The sequence below is a fragment of the Euprymna scolopes genome, chromosome 17, assembly GCF_053919585.1.
Source record: "Euprymna scolopes isolate OS-2025 chromosome 17, ASM5391958v1, whole genome shotgun sequence".
Taxonomy (NCBI): domain Eukaryota; kingdom Metazoa; phylum Mollusca; class Cephalopoda; order Sepiida; family Sepiolidae; genus Euprymna; species Euprymna scolopes.
The window spans coordinates 88,755,463-88,775,791 of NC_136498.1; the positions used below are offsets into that span (position 1 = coordinate 88,755,463).

Genomic DNA, 20,329 nt, shown 5'->3' on the forward strand with positions numbered 1-20,329 from the left:
ATCCATGGTGGTACTATTTTTTTTTTTTTAATACTCTTTCACTTAAATAAAGCATATTGCCACATGGAACATATGGGACTACTATTTGGGATTGTGTCTTACAGGGCACTTTGTATATATATAGAACAATGAATTTTTTTCAAAATATGTGATGTGTTCAAAAAGTATCAAGACTGAGGACGATCAAACCATAATAATAGAGTAATTTTCTTTTTATGTTAATGTTAAAATTTTTTACAATATTTGAACAATATCAATTATGATAATCCTACTTCATTCTCACTAGAGAAAGCAAAACAATTTTGTCTGGATAAACGACTGTAAATTTTTGAACTTTTAGTAATTAATGCAGTAGTATCATTTGAATTATAAATTTTGACTATTCAAATGTGAGCAAAATTAAATCTAAATTATACTTCCTCTATTTGCAACCGTCTGATCTTTAAAAAGCATCCAAACTCTCTTTTCAGTCATCGGGTCTATTACCTATTCATTGACGGGAAGGGGGGGGGGGGTATTCTGCTGGTAAACCTTTGAGTTCTGGTTAGATTGGAAAAGTAACTATCTTTGCAAAAACCAATTTATCTTTTTTAGTATATTTTTTTAGCTTGTATAAAAAGGTCAAATCCCAAATAAGTCTATTTTTGCTCATTATCATTCTCTCTGCCCTCTTTCTTCTTACACCCTCTCCACATACAGGTTAAATAGTATTACTATTTGTGATATTTCCTTTTCTTAATAATGAATTAGTCCAATCTGAAGTTTTATAATTGCTGTAATCAACACCATCAGTATAAAAAGAAAGGAGGGGAACAGTCAAAGGAAGTGTTGAGAGAAGGAAAGTCAAAGAAAAGCAGTAGTTGCTATCTTTGGGAGGATTTTATTACCTTTGACTGTCAATAAACATAGAAAAAGTGATAGAAGCCACCTAAAATAAGAGAAAGGCTTCAAACAATAATGAGAGAGTGATAGATAAAATTTAGAAATGTCTCATTTGATGAGTTAATTGCAAACTGCAGCTAATTAGAACAGTTAAAATATGATTTTTCTAAACATAAATCAATCCCAAAGCTAATAGATATTTAAGCATGCTTATTTTGTGTGATTAAACTATATAGAAAAAATACTTTGAAAAAGAAAATATTGATTAACTTGACTTTATATATATATAATACCATTAATTTCTGTTTTTTTCTGTAATAAACTTTTTGGATACAATTCTAGAAATCCATTTTACATTATTTCATATTTCAAAATTATAAATTCCAAACGTTTTTGATTACCTCATGTTTATTTTAGAAATAATGTGTAAAAGAAAGTCTTAATATGCAGTCACATTATCAATACAGATTAAAATAATGTATATAGATAAATAAAAATCTTTACAGTATGATTGCTATCATTTTTCACATAATGAGGTCTAATGGTCTCAGTCAAGTTATACTTACAATCCTTATTTTTATTTTGTCAAGTAATACTGAAGAAAAATAGCAAAATGTTAAGAAATATCTATATTGTGATATTCTATAAATACAATGAGGTTACAAAATTTAACTTGCTTTTATTTTTAAATACTTTATAAACTAATGTGAATAAAACAGGTGGAAAGACCTAAAAACTCAACAACGTTTCGCCTGTTTAGTGCAGGCTTTTTCAAGAGTAAAAATGTAAAATGCTCACAAATGGAATAAATTAATGTTGTGTAATTTTTACTTTACACAGGGTTACAAGAGAGAAAAGGCTTATACTGCATCTCAAGGTGAGTAGATGATTTCATATCACTTACCCACGTTAAGGAATAAGATTTTTTTTGTATTCAACTGATATGTTTAGATATTAATGTGTCAAATAAAAATATTTGATATCCACACTTCCTCATACAGTTCTTAAGACTTACCTTACACATCCATTGTATTATTTTCATATCATTTCTCTTCATGCAATGCATGTCCTCGACCCTCACTGACCTGGTTTCACTTCTATACATTATCACAATGTATATACATGACTGATACACTATTCCCTTGTTTGATAGTGAAATGCTCTGTTGACTAAAGTTCCCTGAACATACTCCATCCACTCTTAACTCTAGCGGCCCTGTCCGACTGCCCCCCCCCTTGCAGAGGGTAAAAGTCCCTCAATGAGTTCACCTGTTGGCCGTGGGTGGTGACCCGTGACACCTTGGAATGCAATCATGTTGATTGAAGGTCTTGGAGGCCGAGTTCATGAGCCTCCTCTTCCCAACACATCACTTTAACCCTTACCTTGACTAGACGAGCAGTCGGAGGGGCCCAATCAGATCAATCGCCTGGTCGGGTCAAGCTCTACGTCTTCTATTAATTGTTTAGACTAAATAAACTGAGAATTTTAAAATCATTAAAAGAAATCCTCTCACAAACAAAAACACAGAAACTAACAAACTTTCACCCCCAAAGTAGACCTTTGAAGGCGCTGGCCAAGGGTCAATCAGCAAGTGTAGAACACAATTCTGACATGGCTGCGAACTCAACTTTTTTCACTCTAGATTTGGGTAGTGAAACAAATTTAATGACAAAAATTGGTATTTCTCACTTGATTGAGTATACTGTCTGTGTAGCCCTGACTCTGTCAAGGCGAATGGGTTTTCCCCTTGACAAGTCCCAAGATCAGGCTCTGAGGTGAGTGGGGAACACAGGCAAAGAAAGTCTTATCCATATTTATGTCAAAAAAAAAAAAAAGATAACAACCTATTAATTGAAATTGAAACAATAAGCCATAGCCTAAACTTAGAAAATATGAAAACTTTTCATGACATTAACATTAAAGTCACCCCACACAATAGACTAAATCAATCCAATGGAATCATCCGAAGCCGGAAACTATCACTTGTTTCACCAGAAGAAATCCAGATCAAACTGAGCAAATAAGGAGTCCTTAACTATAAAAGAATCTATATCAAGAAAAACTCACAAAAAATACCAACCAATACTTATATTATTACATTTAACACTCCAAAAATTCCACCTAAAATTCAAATTGATATCACCATAGAACCAGTTGAAATATACATCCCAGATCCTCTGAGATGTTTCAACTGTCAAAAAGTTGGTCACCATAGAGATGCCTGCAGAGGTCATCCCACATGCGCTAAATGTGGCTCTAAAGAAATAAGTCACAATGAACAAGAATGTTGCAAGTCCAAATGTATGAATTGCCAAGGCAAGCACCCTGCCTATTCTAAAAACTGTGAGCGATGGAAAATTGAAAAAGAAATCTTAGTCATAAAACATAAACGAAAAATATCTTAGAAGCGAAGACAATAGTGAAAGGACTTATAAAAAAATAAAACGTGAAAATAACAGAAAAATCAAATCCCACCAACCAGCCTGATAAATATTGAAAAACTTATACATCTAGAACCAAATGAATTGCTTAACTTCCAAAAAAAACTAAATATACAACACTTTCAAAAACTAAAAAAATCAAAACTAGAAACTAGAAAAGAACCCAATAAAGTATGTCTCCTCCCAAACCCAAACCTCCCCTCTTAAAGGCCAATGTTCTCAAGAACAAATTTTCCTCAAACCAAATAATAAACCAGCAAAACAAAAAATAGAAATACTCCTCCAAAATTTAACAGAACTTGATGAAATGGAGACTGAATATCGAAGCCAACAAACAGAAACCCTAAAGCAAGAAACTTCCTACCGAACACCATAAAAACAAAAGAAAAACCAAAACAAAACAGTTATAAGGTCCTGTTCAAACTCCAGATCTAGAACCCCAATTCTTAAAAATCAAACTGAACCTGAAGATGAAATGGAAACAGAATACCCAAACCAACAAACAGAAACATTAAATCAAGAACCCCTCCCCCCATCGATCACTGTCAAAACAAAAATGGACATAAGATCCTGTACTAATTCCAGTTCCAGATCCTGAAACAAAAGACCAAACAGAAGACAAAGCCAAAAACAGAAGAAAAAGAACAAAGCTAATCGAAAACCTTCAACAACTTACACTTAATCCATACCTTATATCAACACCAATACTAAAACCCATAATAAACTCAAACATCTTTTAAAAAAAAACAACCACAGAGGATCGTAACCTCACCACCAATGACCTATAAACCAGTATTTCTTCAATGGAACATCGACGAATTGAACCTTCTCGTTGCTTCTTTTCACCCAGCAGTCATATGCCTACAAGAAACTTACAAGAAAATTCAGAACACACTACATATCTGACGTTAAATTGGCAAAACAAAACAAAACAAAATAAACCAAATACAATATGCAAAAGTCTAGCTAGAATTTGTCTCTGACAACTTTCTCTCAACTTCCAGCTCGTTTCTCCAACTGCCTCTGCCAACAGACATTTTATCAGAAAACTGACCCCATTCCATTTGCATACGTGTGCAGTGGAAGATGAGATCTCATGAGATTCCACGAGACTACACCTTATAAATCCATGGCTGCCATCTTTAATTTTTCTTTCTCTTAGATCCCATTCGAAGGTATGACCGCACGACGCACACACACGGGGGCGCTTTCCTCTTTGATTATTACATTCAATTCTACACTCCCCCCTGCTCTCCAGACCACACATTTGGCATGGTGGATGTGGTCGTTTGTTACGGGCACTTCTACGAAGGGGGATTGGCTGGACTACTTCATCTTCATTGGAGCTGTCAGAAGATGTGTCGGAACCATTAACATCAGTGTTAGGGTGTACAGTCATACCATCAGGCTGGACTTCTTCATCTTCATCGGAGCTCTCAGAAGGGGTGCTGGAACTATCAGTGTCAATGTTGGGGTTCACAGTTGTACCATCGCTGGGAATAGGACGGATCCACAGGTCATCGTTGGACGATTCACCATTACTACTACTCGCCAACTTGTTCGTATTCAGGGCAGGCCGGATATTCTTCACATGGCGTGGAGTACCATTGACTAGCACAGCTTGCTCACTCATAATGCCAGTGATTCGCCCTCTTTGAAAGCTGCTGGTGCATCGATTATTGGGAGGCTTCACCCAAACAGTGTCCCCTAACTCATACAGCCCAGATGAGTATCCATCCCAATTAACAATAATATTATTCAAAGCGAAACCAAACTGAGTACAACACTACAAGCTGTTGCAGTAACCATCAAGCCTAAAAAAAACGCTAACAATCTGCTCCCTATACCTGCCACCTAGTGAAAACTTAAATAAAACAAACTTGAATTTATTGATCCAACAACTCCCTAAACCTTTTATCCTCATGGGTGACTTTAATAGCCACAATGAACTATGGGGAAACAAACAAGCAAAAGAGATAAAATCATCAAAAATTTTCTAGATGAAAACCAATTACATCTATTTAACAACAGAACAAACACCTATCTTCACCCTAGCTCTGGAACACTCTCAGCTATTGACCTCATTATATCCGAACCTAGCATCTTTACAGACTACAAATGGAAAGTACATCACACGACCTGTGGGAGTGATCACTTCCCGACATCCTAGAAGGTCCAGAACCTGAGAACGACACTAAAACACCCCGATGGAACTTGCATAAGGCCAACTGGGAAGATTACAAAAAAATTTGCCAAACAAACCTAGTGCAAGAAGCTAATTCAAGAAAAGATGACATTACCCACTTCACCAACACTCTAAATATTATAGCCGAGAAAACTATTCCTAAAAGCTCCCCATCAACAAGATACAACAAGCCTTGGTATAATAAAGATTGCAAAGAAGTACTCAGAGCCAGGCAAACAGCACTCAGAAAATTTAATAGCCAACCAACTAAAGAAAATTTAGAAAATTACAAAAAAATAGAACCAAAACAAGCTATCAACATGGCAAACTTATGTCAACAAACTAAATTACAACCACCAAACCTAAAGAAATATGGAACCTGATAAGCAAAATTACTAGAAAATACACTAAACAAGCTAATAAACACATCATCCATAACAATATCAATATAACAAAGAAAAAATAGCAGAAAACTTTGCCAAAAATTCCTCACCAATTAATAGGAACAAAGAATTCCAAGTCATCAAAAACCAAGCAGAACAACAACAAATCTGCTTCTACTTTGACAACACTGAATACTACAATCAAATCCTTACTATGTACGAATTAGAAGAATCTTTCAAAAACACCCATAGTTCAACAGCTGGACCTGATGAAATCCCTTATGTCTTCCTAAAAGAATTGCCAATGAAATTAAAGAATACCTCCTCAAAATTTTCAATGATATTTGGATCAATGAAAAATTCCCTGATACTTGGAGATATCCCATCATAATTCCCATACCTAAACCTTCAAAAGACTCCTCAGATGTAACAGACTACCGTCCCATTGCACTTACAAGCTGTATCTGCAAAACCCTCGAGCAAATGATCAATAGAAGGTCAACCTGGTATCTAGAAAGAAATCACTTAATCTCTGAACACCAAGCAGACTTCCAAAAAGGCAGAAACCCTATCGACCACATCATAAATTTGGAAAACCATATTAGAGAAGCCTTCATCCTTAAAGAAGATGTGGTAACAGTTTTCATTGACAGAAAAAGCCTTCAATACCACTTGGAAGTACGGAATATTAAAAGACCTGGATGAACTAGGTCTAAAAGGCAGAATGCCAACATTTATCAAAAACTGAATGACTGAACCTTCCAAGTAAGACTAAGAAACATCCTATGAAAGGCCCAAAAACAGGAATTGGGAGTTCCCCAAGGTGGAATTCTTTCAGTCACACTTTTTAATGTAAAAATAAACAATATAGCTAATAACATAAACTCTGGAACAAACTATGCCATCTATGTTGACAACCTCATGATAAGTATTGAACGACACTTACAACTATGTATCAACAAAATTAGCAGCTGGGCTACCAAAAACTGCTTCCGCTTTTCTCAAACTAAAACCAAATGTGTCCACTTCTGCCAACATAGAAAAATGCATCCTGACCCTGAGCTAAAAATTAACAACAATAAACTAACAATTACAAATCAATACAAATATCTTGGAATCACCTTTGACAAAAAACTCACCTTCATACCCCACATAAAATACTTAAGAAAAAAATGCAACTAAAGGATGCAACTTGTGAGAATTATAACTCATACAAACTGGGGAGATGATTGCAAAACAACTCTACCAAACATTTACCTGCAACACCTTATTAGTGACATGGCAACAGGATTCACTGATCAGATTGGACTATGGCTGCTTTATCTACGATGCAACAAGAAAATCGTACATCAGAGAACGCCACAATTCACCACCAAGGATTTCAACAAGCGCTTGGAGCATTTACCACTACACCAGTCGAGAGTCTCTATGCAGAAACGAATGAACCTTCACTTGAAATGAGACAGACAAAATTAGCCCTACAATACTATATAAAACTTGCATCTAACACTTCGAGCCCTATATACCAGAGTGTCTCTCACCTCAGACACCAAACCCTATTCCAAAAAAAAGAAAAAGCAATCAAGCCTCATGGTCTCCTCATGAAAGAAATAAAAGACAAAGCCAAAATTAACATCTTGCAAATCTATAAATCTTCTACACTCAAACATCCACCCTGGCTTTCCAACAACTTTGTAAACCCACCCGAACATCCAAAACATACTACCATACTATTAAATCTCTCTAAACATTCCAAATCCAACACAATTAAACTATCTTTATGGAAAAATAACAACATCCTTCATGACTATCCAGATTATGAACACATTTATACTGACGGAGCTAAAACCAAAGAAAAAATTGGAAGCTCTGCTATTAATCAGCTAAGAAAAATCCAAACACGCCTACCTGATAGGTCTTCCATCTTTAGTGCTGAAGCCTCAGCAATACACCTGGCCCTTAATATTATAAGTGGCGATTAAGCAAACAAGTTTATAATAAAAAAAAAAAAAATTTTCAACCCAAATCTTTTACTAAACTTCCTCCAAACTCACCTCAACATACTGGAAAATAAAGAATACCTACTCTACTAAGACAAACCCCAATAAAAAAATTTTTTTTTTTTTTTAGATCCACTTATTCGGCCTTAAATGGCCATGCAGCTGTTGATAGGCCAATAAATCGAACAACCAACTAACTTAACTCTAGCACATTTTCCTCCTTGTGCTCAGTTCATTTCACCCACGTCACAAAACTCCTGCACCATCTTAATAGTTTCAATATCTGATTTCTCATCCATCTCCATTGCCTTAAAATTTTTCACACAAACTAATCATCATCTCCCAAGCTTCCATTGAACCTCTTTTGTATTTAATGCTTGCAAGTACCACAAAAACACTAGGTTGCTCCCAACTCCCTTTCCACGAACTAAGCAGGGGAATTTTCCTCTTTCAGGGGGATGTCTAATATTACAACTACTGATTTTTGGGAAACATTCATTCTCAAATTTTACTTTCCATTAGCATTCTTCCAAGTCTTTAACTTAACAAGTAGACCTTCGTTTCACTGGCAAGTATTGAACAATCATCATAAAGCATCTCTTCTGAACAATCTATACGAAACTCCTTCGACAAAGGAAAAGCAACAGACTCAGTACAAAATCCTACTCCATTAATATTAAATGCTACTACTTTAACATTAAAGCTGTCACTAAATGTGCTGTTAATTCTAATATAAATTTGAGTATTGCTTGAACAAATTTCACAACTACAGATTTTACCAAACAGCATTTCTTGGCACTCTGCCAAAAGCTTTTTCCATATTCACCTTGTGGATATGGAAACTACATGTATTTCTTTCTACCGAAGTACTTGTATTTGTCTCAGGATAAATCTAGCCTAAATAGTATTTTGTCCAGGTCTAAAACCAATCATTTTCAGGATCTGATTCATCGACTTTAAGTCTGCGTAGTTACTTCTATTAAGTATATTCATTTTGCACTTGTAACTATTCACAATTGTACCAAGTTCCAATTCTTTCAAGATAGCCCCTTCTTGTATGGTCAAATTTGTCAGATTTGTGATTTACTTGCAACTTTTAATATCTCTGCAAAAACACCTGAAGGTCCTTTTTCATTTTACAACTTCCCATACCATTTCTTTCTCAATTCTTATAGTTGAACCAGATACTACTTTTGCAACTTCTAGATTTTCTTGATTCCATAAAAACTCTGTATTCACCAATTTCTAATAATAGCATTTCCAAGAGTACTGTTGCCACATCTGGGCAGGAGCTGCTAGAAATGACTTATCTTGCCTTGATAGAGTTCAAAATAGACTTCGTAGCCTCGTAGGGGATCTCTTTTTCTCTTCCCTGCAACCTCTTTCTCACAGAAGAGATATTGCAAGTTTGTCTCTGCTTTATCGTTATTTTCATGGTAAGTATTTGACTGAGCTCCAATCTATGATACCCCCTCGCCAAACGTTCACAAGAAATACTCGTGAATTCGTTTCGCAACTACGGCAGTTGATTAACACACACGTCGAACTTCTAAAGCTTGAATTCGTTTCACAACTACGGCTGTTGATTAACACACGTCGAACTTCTAATCACACTGATGCAGTTGATACACACTGTCCTCGATCTTCTGAACATACTCCTTTTATTGTCCAAGCGTTCGTCATCAGCCAATCGGCGGCCAGTAAAACAGTCACGTGAGGCTTAACGTCATCGCTAAATAATCTTACAAAAACCACAGCCGCCATTTTTAATTTCTGCCCTCACTGTGATCCTCCCAGCAAGTAAGACAACACGCGCAGACATGTAGTCGTTTTCTTCCTTCATTCTATTCGACTTTACATCCCCCCCCCCCGGTCTCAAGATCACACATGCGGCATTGCGGCCGCGGTCGTTTGTTATGGGCACTCCTACAGAGGGGGATTAGCTGGACTTCTTCATCTTCATCAGAGTTACTTGGGTCAGTGTCCACAGTCCTACTATCCGGCTGCGCTCCATCTTCATCCGAGCTCTCAGAAGGGGTAACAGACCTGTCGCCATTAACGTTGCCAACGGTCCTTCCATCAAGCTGGGCTCCATCGTCATTGGGGCTCTCAGAAGTGGTGCTGGAACTATCGCTATCTGTGCTGAGGTTCTCAGCCATGTCATCACGGCAATGGGGCATAGGTCGGATCCACATTTCACCATTGGATGATTCATCACTTTCGCTGTTCGCCATTTGGTTTGTATCAAGGGCGGGCCGGACATCCCTCACATGCCGTGGAGTAGCATCAACCAGCACACAGCCTGCTCACTAATTATGCTGGTGATCCGTCCTCTTCTGAAACTGGTCATACATCGGTTATTGGGAGGCCTTACCCAGACGGTGTCCCCTAACTTGTATCGTCCTTGTGTCCTCTTCTGATTAGGCAGGCAGGCGTCAATGCCCTTAACACGCACTCGATAGCAATGTATCGCATTAACAGGTGCACTTTCAGCAGTCGCGTCATCCTTTGGTGTTGTATTGTACCTATATACTGCCTCTGCAATCGTACATTGCTTCCTTGCTGCTATCCTCTTCACACTTCGGTGGCACCGCTCCGCTATACCGTTGCCACTCGGTACATACGCACACCTGTGTCTAAGCCGGATCCCCCACTCGTCTACGAAACGCCTGAATTCTCCGCTGCACAAGGCTGTGTCGTTATCAGTGAGAATCTCTTCAGGTGCCCCCCCCCTGCTTGTAAAATATGGACTCTAATTGACGGATGACACTAGCCGAGTCCTGTCTTGTTAATAGTCGCCAGCGCCAGATCGCAAACCTCATTGGTCCGCAATCGATCAGTGTGAGGAAGTGCTGACCACCATAATGGGTTATGTCCATGCCCGGTCAGCTCCAATTCTCGTCGACTTCCAGCCGACCTTTCTGCCATTTGGTGGGAGCAGGGTCGATTGACTGGCATATTTGGCATTCCTTGACCACTGCTTCTACTTTGCTTTTGGACACTGACGGGTTGGTTAAGTGTACAAAATAATATGTCCGTCTCACTTCGGAGTGTCCACTGTCATGGTGTACCTTCTTGATTTTATCCGTCTCCTCAACAGAGGTAGCACATAAAGACCCTGGTTCGGCTTCTTTCTTCATTGCGTCGAACCATCTCTGGGGCACACGGGTAAGTCTATCAGCAAGATTACAGGTTGAAGTGACAAGCACCGCATTCACCGATAGGTCATACTCTTCCACCAACTTCCTTATTGTCTCCAACCTTCGTCTGATTAGCATTTCGGTAGCCGCCTTGGTGCGCACTCTCGTTTTGCCTGTTAATGTGTCAACTATCCAGTGGTATACGCACAACGAATCTGTGCGTATGCATAATTCTTTGACTTTCCACTGGAGTGCCAAGTTTATTCCTTTTATTACCGCATCCAACTCTGCCAGGTTGATGTGAGCAGCATCATCCATTGGTCGCAACCAGCAGGCGTCCTCAATCACAGACCCGTTCATCTCCAATAGCGCCCAATCGCGAGGCAGCTCGCATCCACCCACACATTTAGCCTGTCTCCCTGGATGCACCAATCTCCTTTAGCAGGGTCCTCCTGCTTGACTCTTGGGATGGTCTCCTTCACCATGCGCAGCAACAGATTGTCCACCGTTTCGTCATCCCAGCCTTTGGTAACTGCACTCGCCCTCCTCTTCATGATGGCTGTCGCGGCCCGAGTCCATCCACCTACTGATAAGTGTCCCACCAGTTTTCCACACAGGGAAAATATAGCCCGCCTCGTGAGGACATGGGGCACTTCAGGAACTGCAGTTCCGCGCCCCCACTTCAAGGTCCCTCGCTCTTGTTGAACGCTCAACCCCAAGACACGAGCACCATCCTCCAAGCGTTCTGGATCCTTACACATCAGTCCAAGTTCGGCTAGCTTGGCCCTCACACCTGATGACAGCACAATGTCTTCATTCACGTATATGTCGTCAAGGTATACTGATGTCCCCTCTTTTACGGTCTTATCCTCTGACAATACAGCATTGACGATCGTCTTTATTATTTGGGGCGCAACGTTCAGCCCAAAGCCCAGTCTTGTGAGCCAATACCTCCTACCAGCAAACATTACCGTCTGAAACGGCCACATTGTCTCGCTAACCCGGACCTGCAGATATGCTCTTCTCAGATCCAACATGGACACATTAGAACCCAGCTGGCGCCACTCTCGTAGTTTGCTAGCACACACGTCAGCATCAGCTGTGAACGCATCAACATATGAGTTCAGTTCTCGGTAGTCCATTACCGGCTTGACTTTGGCTTTGTTGTGCTGAGCAACCGCCATTAATGGGATCAGACCCTTAGGAGGTCCAAGTTTCTTGTAGGGGTAGGGAATCAGCCAGCCATCCTCGATCCATTTGCGAAGTTCTTCTTCGTACGCGGGCCTCATGTGGTCGGGCACATGGTATTCAGTTATTCCATTCTGCAGTTTGGCTGGTTCCCGGTTTTCCGACCACTTCCATGAGGCAGTCCAAGCCCTCTTTTGCTCGTCAAATTCGACGCTGAAGTCTGGTTGGTCGATCCTTAGCGCAGCACACACTGGGGCTTTCTCCTGAAAATGTTCCGCCCCCGTCGCTGTTATATAGACACCACCAAGGGCTCTGATGGCATCATATCCTAGGAGCAGGTCAAAACTCAGGGGGTTTTCGAGCACTACCAGCGCCTCTAGGTTAGCGGAGCTTCCATTTTTCGTTCGAATGTTTACATTGCCCACCCCGCAACATGTGCGCGTCTCTCCACTGATGGTAGTCACTCTGACGTTCTTCTTTCTCCAAATGTGGCAAAGATCTGCACATACGATAGTGCAGGAGCACCCGGAATCGAGGAGTGCTGAGCACAGTGTTTCATTGATATATATCGGGATGATCGGCAGCGTCTCATTTAATTTCTGCGTGGGGAAGAGGTCGACGCTGACACCTTGTCCCCGGTTCCATTTTCCAGACAGTCTTGAGCTATATGGCCATTTTCCTTACACCGGTAGCAGCGAACAGCCGTTGGTTGTTGCCAGCAGTTCCTTGCAATGTGGCCCTGTCCATTGCATCTGTAGCATATGATTTCACCACGTGGACTGGGTCCCTGATACGGTTTCTTATCATTCGGTGTGGACTGAGCAGCAGCAATTACTGGTTCCCTCATCTCAGAGTAATTCTTCATTACAGTCCTGGCCCGATCTACTAGGTCATTAAGGGGCAACGAATCTGCACTTGAGCTAGCTCGTAGTAGTTGCTTTGCTCCTGTCGGGAGTCCTGCTAGGAATTTGCATGCTAAGGCCCGCTCAGGCAGTCCACAAAACAACACTGTCAACTTCATAAGCTCTGCCAAGTACACGTCGACCGTTTCGCCTGGACGTAAGGTCCTTGCCTCAAGTTGCTCCCAAGCAGTGGTGGGGTCAATCGCAAATGCCTTGAACAGCGCTGCCTGGATTTTCTCATAGTCCTGTTTGCCCTCATGGCTGAGTTGTTGATACACCGCAAAGGCGCCGCCGGACAAACGCAGAGGAACAACATGTTCAAAGTTTTTTACACCAGACAAAAGGCAATGTAATTCCACCTTTTCCACCCAATCAGTTACCGGGGTCGATCCATCAAACTCTGGTATTAATTTGAGATCAATTTTTTCCCCCATTTCGTGGAAATAGCTTGAATTCGTTTCGCAACTACGGCAGTTGATTAACACACACGTCGAACTTCTAAAGCTTGAATTCGTTTCACAACTACGGCAGTTGATTAACACATACGTCGAACTTCTAATCATACTGATGCAGTTGATACACACTGTCCTCGATCTTCTGAACATACTCCTTTTATTGTCCAAGCGTTCGTCATCAGCCAATCGGCGGCCAGAAAAACAGTCACGTGAGGCCTGACGTCATCGCTCAATAATCTTACAAAAACCACAGCAGCCATTTTTAATTTCTGCCCTCCTTGTGATCCTCCCAGCAGGTAAGACAACACGCACAGACACGTGGTCGCTTTCTTCCTTCATTCTGTTCGACTTTACAACTCGTCTAGCTGAAAACACTATCAATAATTCCCCCCACTCTTTATCTGTGCCTAAACCTAAATGTAGACTCCATAAACAAAGCTTCTTTCTTAGAACTGCACACCTGTGGAACTGTTTTCCATTTTCCTGCTTTCCAGCTGACTAGAATATGGTCGTCTTCAAGTTCAACGTAAACAAGTTCTTGATGAGCCGTTCCACTTAATTTAACAAATTTACCAAATTTCCGTTACTAACGATCACTATATTGTCAAATTTTACTACTGTACACACTTTAACCCTTATCCTCGAGTTGCCTCTGGGCTTTGATAAGTGACGATGCCTATTAAAAAAAATCCCTTTTGTTCTGTTAATTTGTTTGTTAACCTTCCATTTTATTTATCAACGAAGTTATTTATGGATATCAGGAATAATAAAGGTCCAAGAATTGATCCGTGGGGCACACCTGCATTAATTCATGTTATATAGATGTATGGACATCAGGGACAACCTGGCTTGTTCTCTTCACTAGGAACGATCAGATTATGTTGAGTATTCCTCCAAAAATATCATAATATTTAATTTTCATAAGAAGTCCTTCATGCCAGATCTTTGGATATATCAAGGGGTACAGCTCTAGCTTCCCCTGCCTTATTTAGTGCATAGTATATGCATTCAGAGATGACTGTTAAAATATCCCTAGTAGAACAGGCTTGCCTAAATTTATGCTGTTGATCAGAAAGAAGTTTAGCATTTACAAGATGGTGGACAAGTGCTTGAAGTGCAACGTGAACCAACATCTTGCTGCCCAAATCCCTACATAGTAACCCAGTAGTTGTTACCCCTGTTAGTAGCCCCTACACCAAAGTGGCAATGTGCCTTGTATGGGGTGAAAATGTAATAAAAAAAAAATTTTTAGAAAAGAGGGAGAGGAGACTGATGGAGCAATAATTGAGCAGGTTAGTTCTTTCACCAGAATTTTTGAATACGGGTACAACAGAGACAATTTTCCAGCTATCAGGAAACCAAGACTTAGGTATTTGATGAAGAGTTTGGAGAGAACAGGAGCTAACTCAGCAGAACATTTCTGATGAGACCAGGTTTATGTGCTTGGGAAGTGTCTAATTTTTTTATGATATCACAGACATGAGAAGAGGTGATTTTTAGATCTATGAGTATGGCTTCTGTCTTCCACAAAGGGAAAAAGGGAGTGATTTGAGGTGTCTAAGGTAGATTTGAACGTGAACAGGTCAGCTTTCTTAGTTGCTATGCAAGCGACCTCATGGTTGTTGAATAGAATTGTTGAGTGTCTATTATTCACCACACGTAAAATTTTTGTAGAAATCATGTGATTCTATTTTCTGTAATTCAGTACATTTCCTGATCACTTCAGTATGCCTTCTCTTGGCTGCAACTATTTCACTCTTACAATTATTTCTATAAACTTTTGTCTATTTGTACTTGACTTGTGACAGATGAGTTAAATTGATTGGGGGAAGTAGGACTATTACTTTCATGTGGGAATATATGCTTCAATGCTTACTTTGCACCATTCAATTGTCTTATTGAGATACTGTTCAGTAGGAAGAGAAAATATATTAGTCAATGGGGCATCTTTGATGTGTTCTTTGATGGCTTCTCAATCTGCCTTTCTGAAGCATTTTATCATTTTTAGCAACTGCTCCTCAGTTTGGGGTCGATAACTTACGGCGATGTCAACTAATATATTTCTGAGTAGACTATGGGCATTTGTTACACAATTCTTAAGCATTATAGTTTGGAATAGATCTAAAAGCGAGGTTTATTGATCTACATGATCTGGAGTTTGATTGGAAATATGACTGTCTGTACTTTTATACTTTCTGCAATTTGGTAAAACTAGAAAATAATTTTTCATCATTCATCAGGTATACTTAAAGATACCTTTTAACTTGTTCATGTAAATTAATATTCTTTATTCTTTGTATTTCAGGACCAAATAAATCCGTATTAAAAGACTTTTGGCGGATGGTGTGGCAGACTAACATCTGCAAGATTGTCATGCTTACAGATACAGTAGAAGCCTGTAAAAAGAAATGTGAGAAATATTGGCCGGATTGTGGCACACAAAAGTATGGAGAAATTCTTGTGGAAAATATTGACAATGCTCAGTTCACTGATTATGTTGTCAGGACTTTCAAGCTGAGTAGAGTAAGTTATCTTTCTATTCACACTGAAATGCTTTCATTTTATAGAAGGGGTTTGTGTTTATAATTATAGATTTAAAATAGCTGTACATACTCTGCAATGGCTGGTAATCTTTTTTTGTTTTTTATACTGTTTTTATTTTTTAAGATAAATTTAATTATTACTATATTATTTGTTTATTAAACTAAATTGACTAATTGAATGAAATTGTTATAAAATTCCATTTTTGGAATGCACGTCATGAATTTTGTCTAATTATTCTGGTAAAAAATAAGCAAGTTTTATTTATGTAACTTTTTTCTTTCTTTTACGTTCTTATTATTTAATTAAAAAAAAAAGAAAAGAAAATGTTAACATGCTTGCTACTGTTACAAGTCTGTCTTGAATTTTAATTTTTTTTAATATATATCCTGAATCCCCCCCACAAAATATCCTTGAAAACTTGTATTAGTACAATACTGAGCTTGTTATTTTATTTATTTTTATATTTATTATTCCTCTTCATCTGGAAATAAGACTAATGGTAGAAAGTAGAATTTGTGATGCATTTTTGGCATCTCTGTAACTCTCGCTTCCCTTATTTTGTTCCTCTGTCCTTATCTTCCATGAGCAATGTTTCTGACAAAGAGGAGGAAAATGCTGCCCTTCTGGTCAGCAGTTTTGTATGAATAGTAACTGAATGGAACCTTCTTAGTTATTCTTTCTTTCTATTGCTACTCCTACTGCCATGTCACTAATAAGGTGTTGGAGGTAAATGTTTTAAACTGAGCTGATGTTATCCGCTTTATAGTAAGTGACCCAAATTTTGGTGTAACTTAAGGTGCAAAGTACTGGGGCTGCTACATTTTCATTTGGTGAATTGAGTCTGAACAATGCAGTAGTCTTTGGTAAAGCCTCTCAATGATATATTAGTAGCAATACCAAACACCATAACATTCAGCGCTAGACAAGGCACACACTGCTACTTAATTTGACACACATAGTCTTTAAATCAGTAATCAATGCATTTTTCCATAGTCCTTCAAAATAAAACTTATATAACTGGATTCACAATAAAATTTACTTTAAAATGGTATTTTAATATTTTGTTGTGATTTGTATATTCAAGAAATCGCTATTTAAATACAACTATTAACCATGAAACCTGTCAACATAACATGCCCGCTGGCTGTAGATGACTTTTTGCAAATAAGCGGTTGGGGTGCATTCACATAAATACTTGTAGCAGAAGTTGTACTCATCGACAACGTTTCTAGTTGTTTTAGCTAATCAGGGAAAAGAATTTGTCTTTGCTATAGAATTTGAACATAATACGTACGTCTTTCCAATCAAAAATTAGAATATTTCAAAGTTGACGCTTTGTAGTACAAAGATAGTTAAAGACAGAAACTGTGTTTAAATGCTATTTAATAGCAAAATTATTAATTTCTTTTGTCCTAAAATTTGAAAAAAATTGGATAAAAACTTTTTATGTTAGAGTCGTTAGAAATACTAAAACATGAGAATTTTGATGCTTCGTCCTCAAAAAAAAAATCTGTAAACCTGCATTCATCAACTGACATACGAACAAAGTATTCATTTTATTTTTGTTATTATTTAGAAAACATAAGCTTTTAATTATGGAAAGCAAAAGAATATTTTTAAAAAATAAATTCTTTGAAAAAGAATGATCAGCAATGAAGACGCTTTTAAATGAGTTAAAACACACAAACCACTTATCCAGTTAAATAAAAGAATAAATTTTATTTCGTTTGTTTTACAATCCATCGAGGTATGAAAAAGTGGCCAAAAAACAAATATATAATAAATAAATGTTACCAAAGGCAAGTACTCTCCTACCTAACTCAATAAATTTTTGGTGTTGTCAATGTTTTTTCTGTTCAAAAAACAAGTAGTATTGAGCGTTGCATGAGAACAAGAAAAAAATGGCCCCAATGTCTCTTGAAGTTTCGACAATGAAAATAAAAAAATTATACAAAATAGACTCATCTGATAGTTATCACAGTAACTTAAAGCCATAAAAAATGAAATTTAATTATCCTAATTAGTTTAATTAACTTGAAAACATTATAATTGTAATCTGTACAAATTTTCCTTCCATTTGATATGCTACAAGCCATATTTTGTTAATAATTTCTTTGAATTGTGTTGTGGTGGTCACCTTGGATTTCTTGGCTGCCATCTTGGATTTTTCACAGTGTAATGATGACAAATGATAAAGTCCATCAGAATAACATTTCACATGATGATAAAGTCTTACCTCCCATTTTTTTAACTGTTTTTTTATGATGCTTCATGGTATTATATGTTCAACATTTCCATCATATGTTAAAAAGATCTGAAGATACAGTTTTTTAAAGATGGGTTAGTCTGTAAATTGTTCAAATTTCTTACCATTTTCAGTCATAAGTATTTGAAAAAGACTAACTTAAGACAAAATGTCCAGTGAACCACACATTTTTTGATACTCCAGTTCTAATAGGACGATTTTAAAAAACTCCAGTTCTAATAACTCCAGTTCTAATAGGCCGATTTTAAAAAACTAAAGATATTATTTCTTTGTTTTTTTATGCTTGATTTGAGTTTATTTAATCTAAAAATAATGGGGTGGTATTGCTAATATTAGTAGGAACTGTTAAACTCTTTTCTCTCGTCAACAGAAAATCTTTACTTCACCTTCTCTTCCTTTCTCTCCATGCTCTTCTCTAAACAATTCTGCTGTCCTTTTCCACAAAACTTCTCAACTTTGCTATGAACAGAAAAAACAATTTTAAAAAGAACCTCAATTTCCAACATAAACCCTCACTACCAGGTCTCCTTCAGCATCAGAGGTGTACATTCCAACCTTTCAAAGGGTGAAATCCAATTATGGAAGATAAAACCTGGCCTGTTGAAAAACTGGTACAACTGTTTCCTTAGATGATTTTTCGGTCAAAGGTTATTCTAACTTAACCCTGAAACCTGACCCTCAAGACCGCCACAGACATGGAATACGTGCCTACATTAGACAGGTGCCTCCACATTTGCAAAGAAGATCCTAAACCATATATATATCCAGGGAGGGACATTTCCAAAGAAGATCCTAAACCATATGTATATATATATACTTTCAAGTAGCACTTATTCAAAGCATTTATTTCCTATTTGCTCTGTATTGTCTCCACAACAATGGTGTCACCATATTTGAGAGTATTGCAGAATAAATCACATCCTGACTTCCCATCCGTTGGCCAACATTCACAAAATTGAATGGCTGATCCACTCAAACAAGGCGAAAGGAGATTTTGTCATGATTTCTTCCTTGCTTATGATCCAGCCCAGATTGTTCACAAACCCACTTACCTTCCCAATGTTGATTATGTTTTCATTGAGATCTTCTGATCACTCAGTTGTCTCAATTAAGATTAAAATAATGAGTAACGATTCTTCAGATATCTCTTTCCATCATATTGCTACTCAATGATCAACTGGGACAGTTTCTGTATCAGACATACCCCTTTACTTCATGTTCAAAAGGAGTGTGTCCTCTATCGCATTTGACCTGACAGACTGGCTAGTTATTGGCATAGACAACACCCTTGAAAAATGTCAACTTAAACCAAATAGCCAACTGATTATTCCACTGCAATGACATATAGAAATCACTATTGTAATTGCTTTAAACTTGAAAATAGCTGAACAGAGACTATGTTCCTACAAGTTTTCGCACATAGCAGTGTTCTGAACAGATGTGTAAATTCCATCCCACCATCATTAATGGACCTGACAAAGCTAAACTATTTGCTAAGAACTTTGCATCAAACTCCACTCTGTGTGATGGTAGCTCCTATACTAAGTTGTTCCTGGTGCTACGAGATCAGGCTGCCCTGTGGCTTCCTGAGATGAAATGCACCTACATTGACGTTTTTTTTGTTTTCTGATCTTTTTTGTAAAACTTAATTATGTTCTGCAAGACCAAAAACAAAAACAACAGCCTATCTCCCTCCCCTTTTTATTTTATTTTTTCCTACCTTACTCCTGGTCCTGGATATGACCTTAAACTACATCCGATGGTGAGGTCCGGCTTACGGGCTTGGGGAGTGTGGAGCCATCTCTTAATTGCTATTGCTCCCAGGTCCACCCTGACCCGGAGTGGTAGTACCTGTTAGGGTCCCAACTATGGGTTAAATAGAAACAGATTTTATAAAGGAAAAGAAACAACAAAAAAGAAAGAAAAAGAAAACAAATATATTC

The 20,329-nt window shown here is 38.0% G+C and overlaps 1 protein-coding gene across 2 annotated transcripts in view; it reads left to right on the forward strand.

Annotated features, from left to right (window-relative positions):
- Window positions 1–20,329, forward strand: part of LOC145296841 (receptor-type tyrosine-protein phosphatase alpha-like) — a 978,869-nt gene that overhangs the window by 790,162 nt on the left and 168,378 nt on the right. For both annotated transcript variants that reach the window (XM_080142961.1, XM_080142962.1), the window contains exons 16-17: window positions 1,723–1,759; window positions 15,882–16,099. In XM_080142961.1, the coding sequence (XP_079999087.1) occupies window positions 1,723–1,759; window positions 15,882–16,099 (255 nt within the window). The remainder of the gene's footprint in view (window positions 1–1,722; window positions 1,760–15,881; window positions 16,100–20,329) is intronic.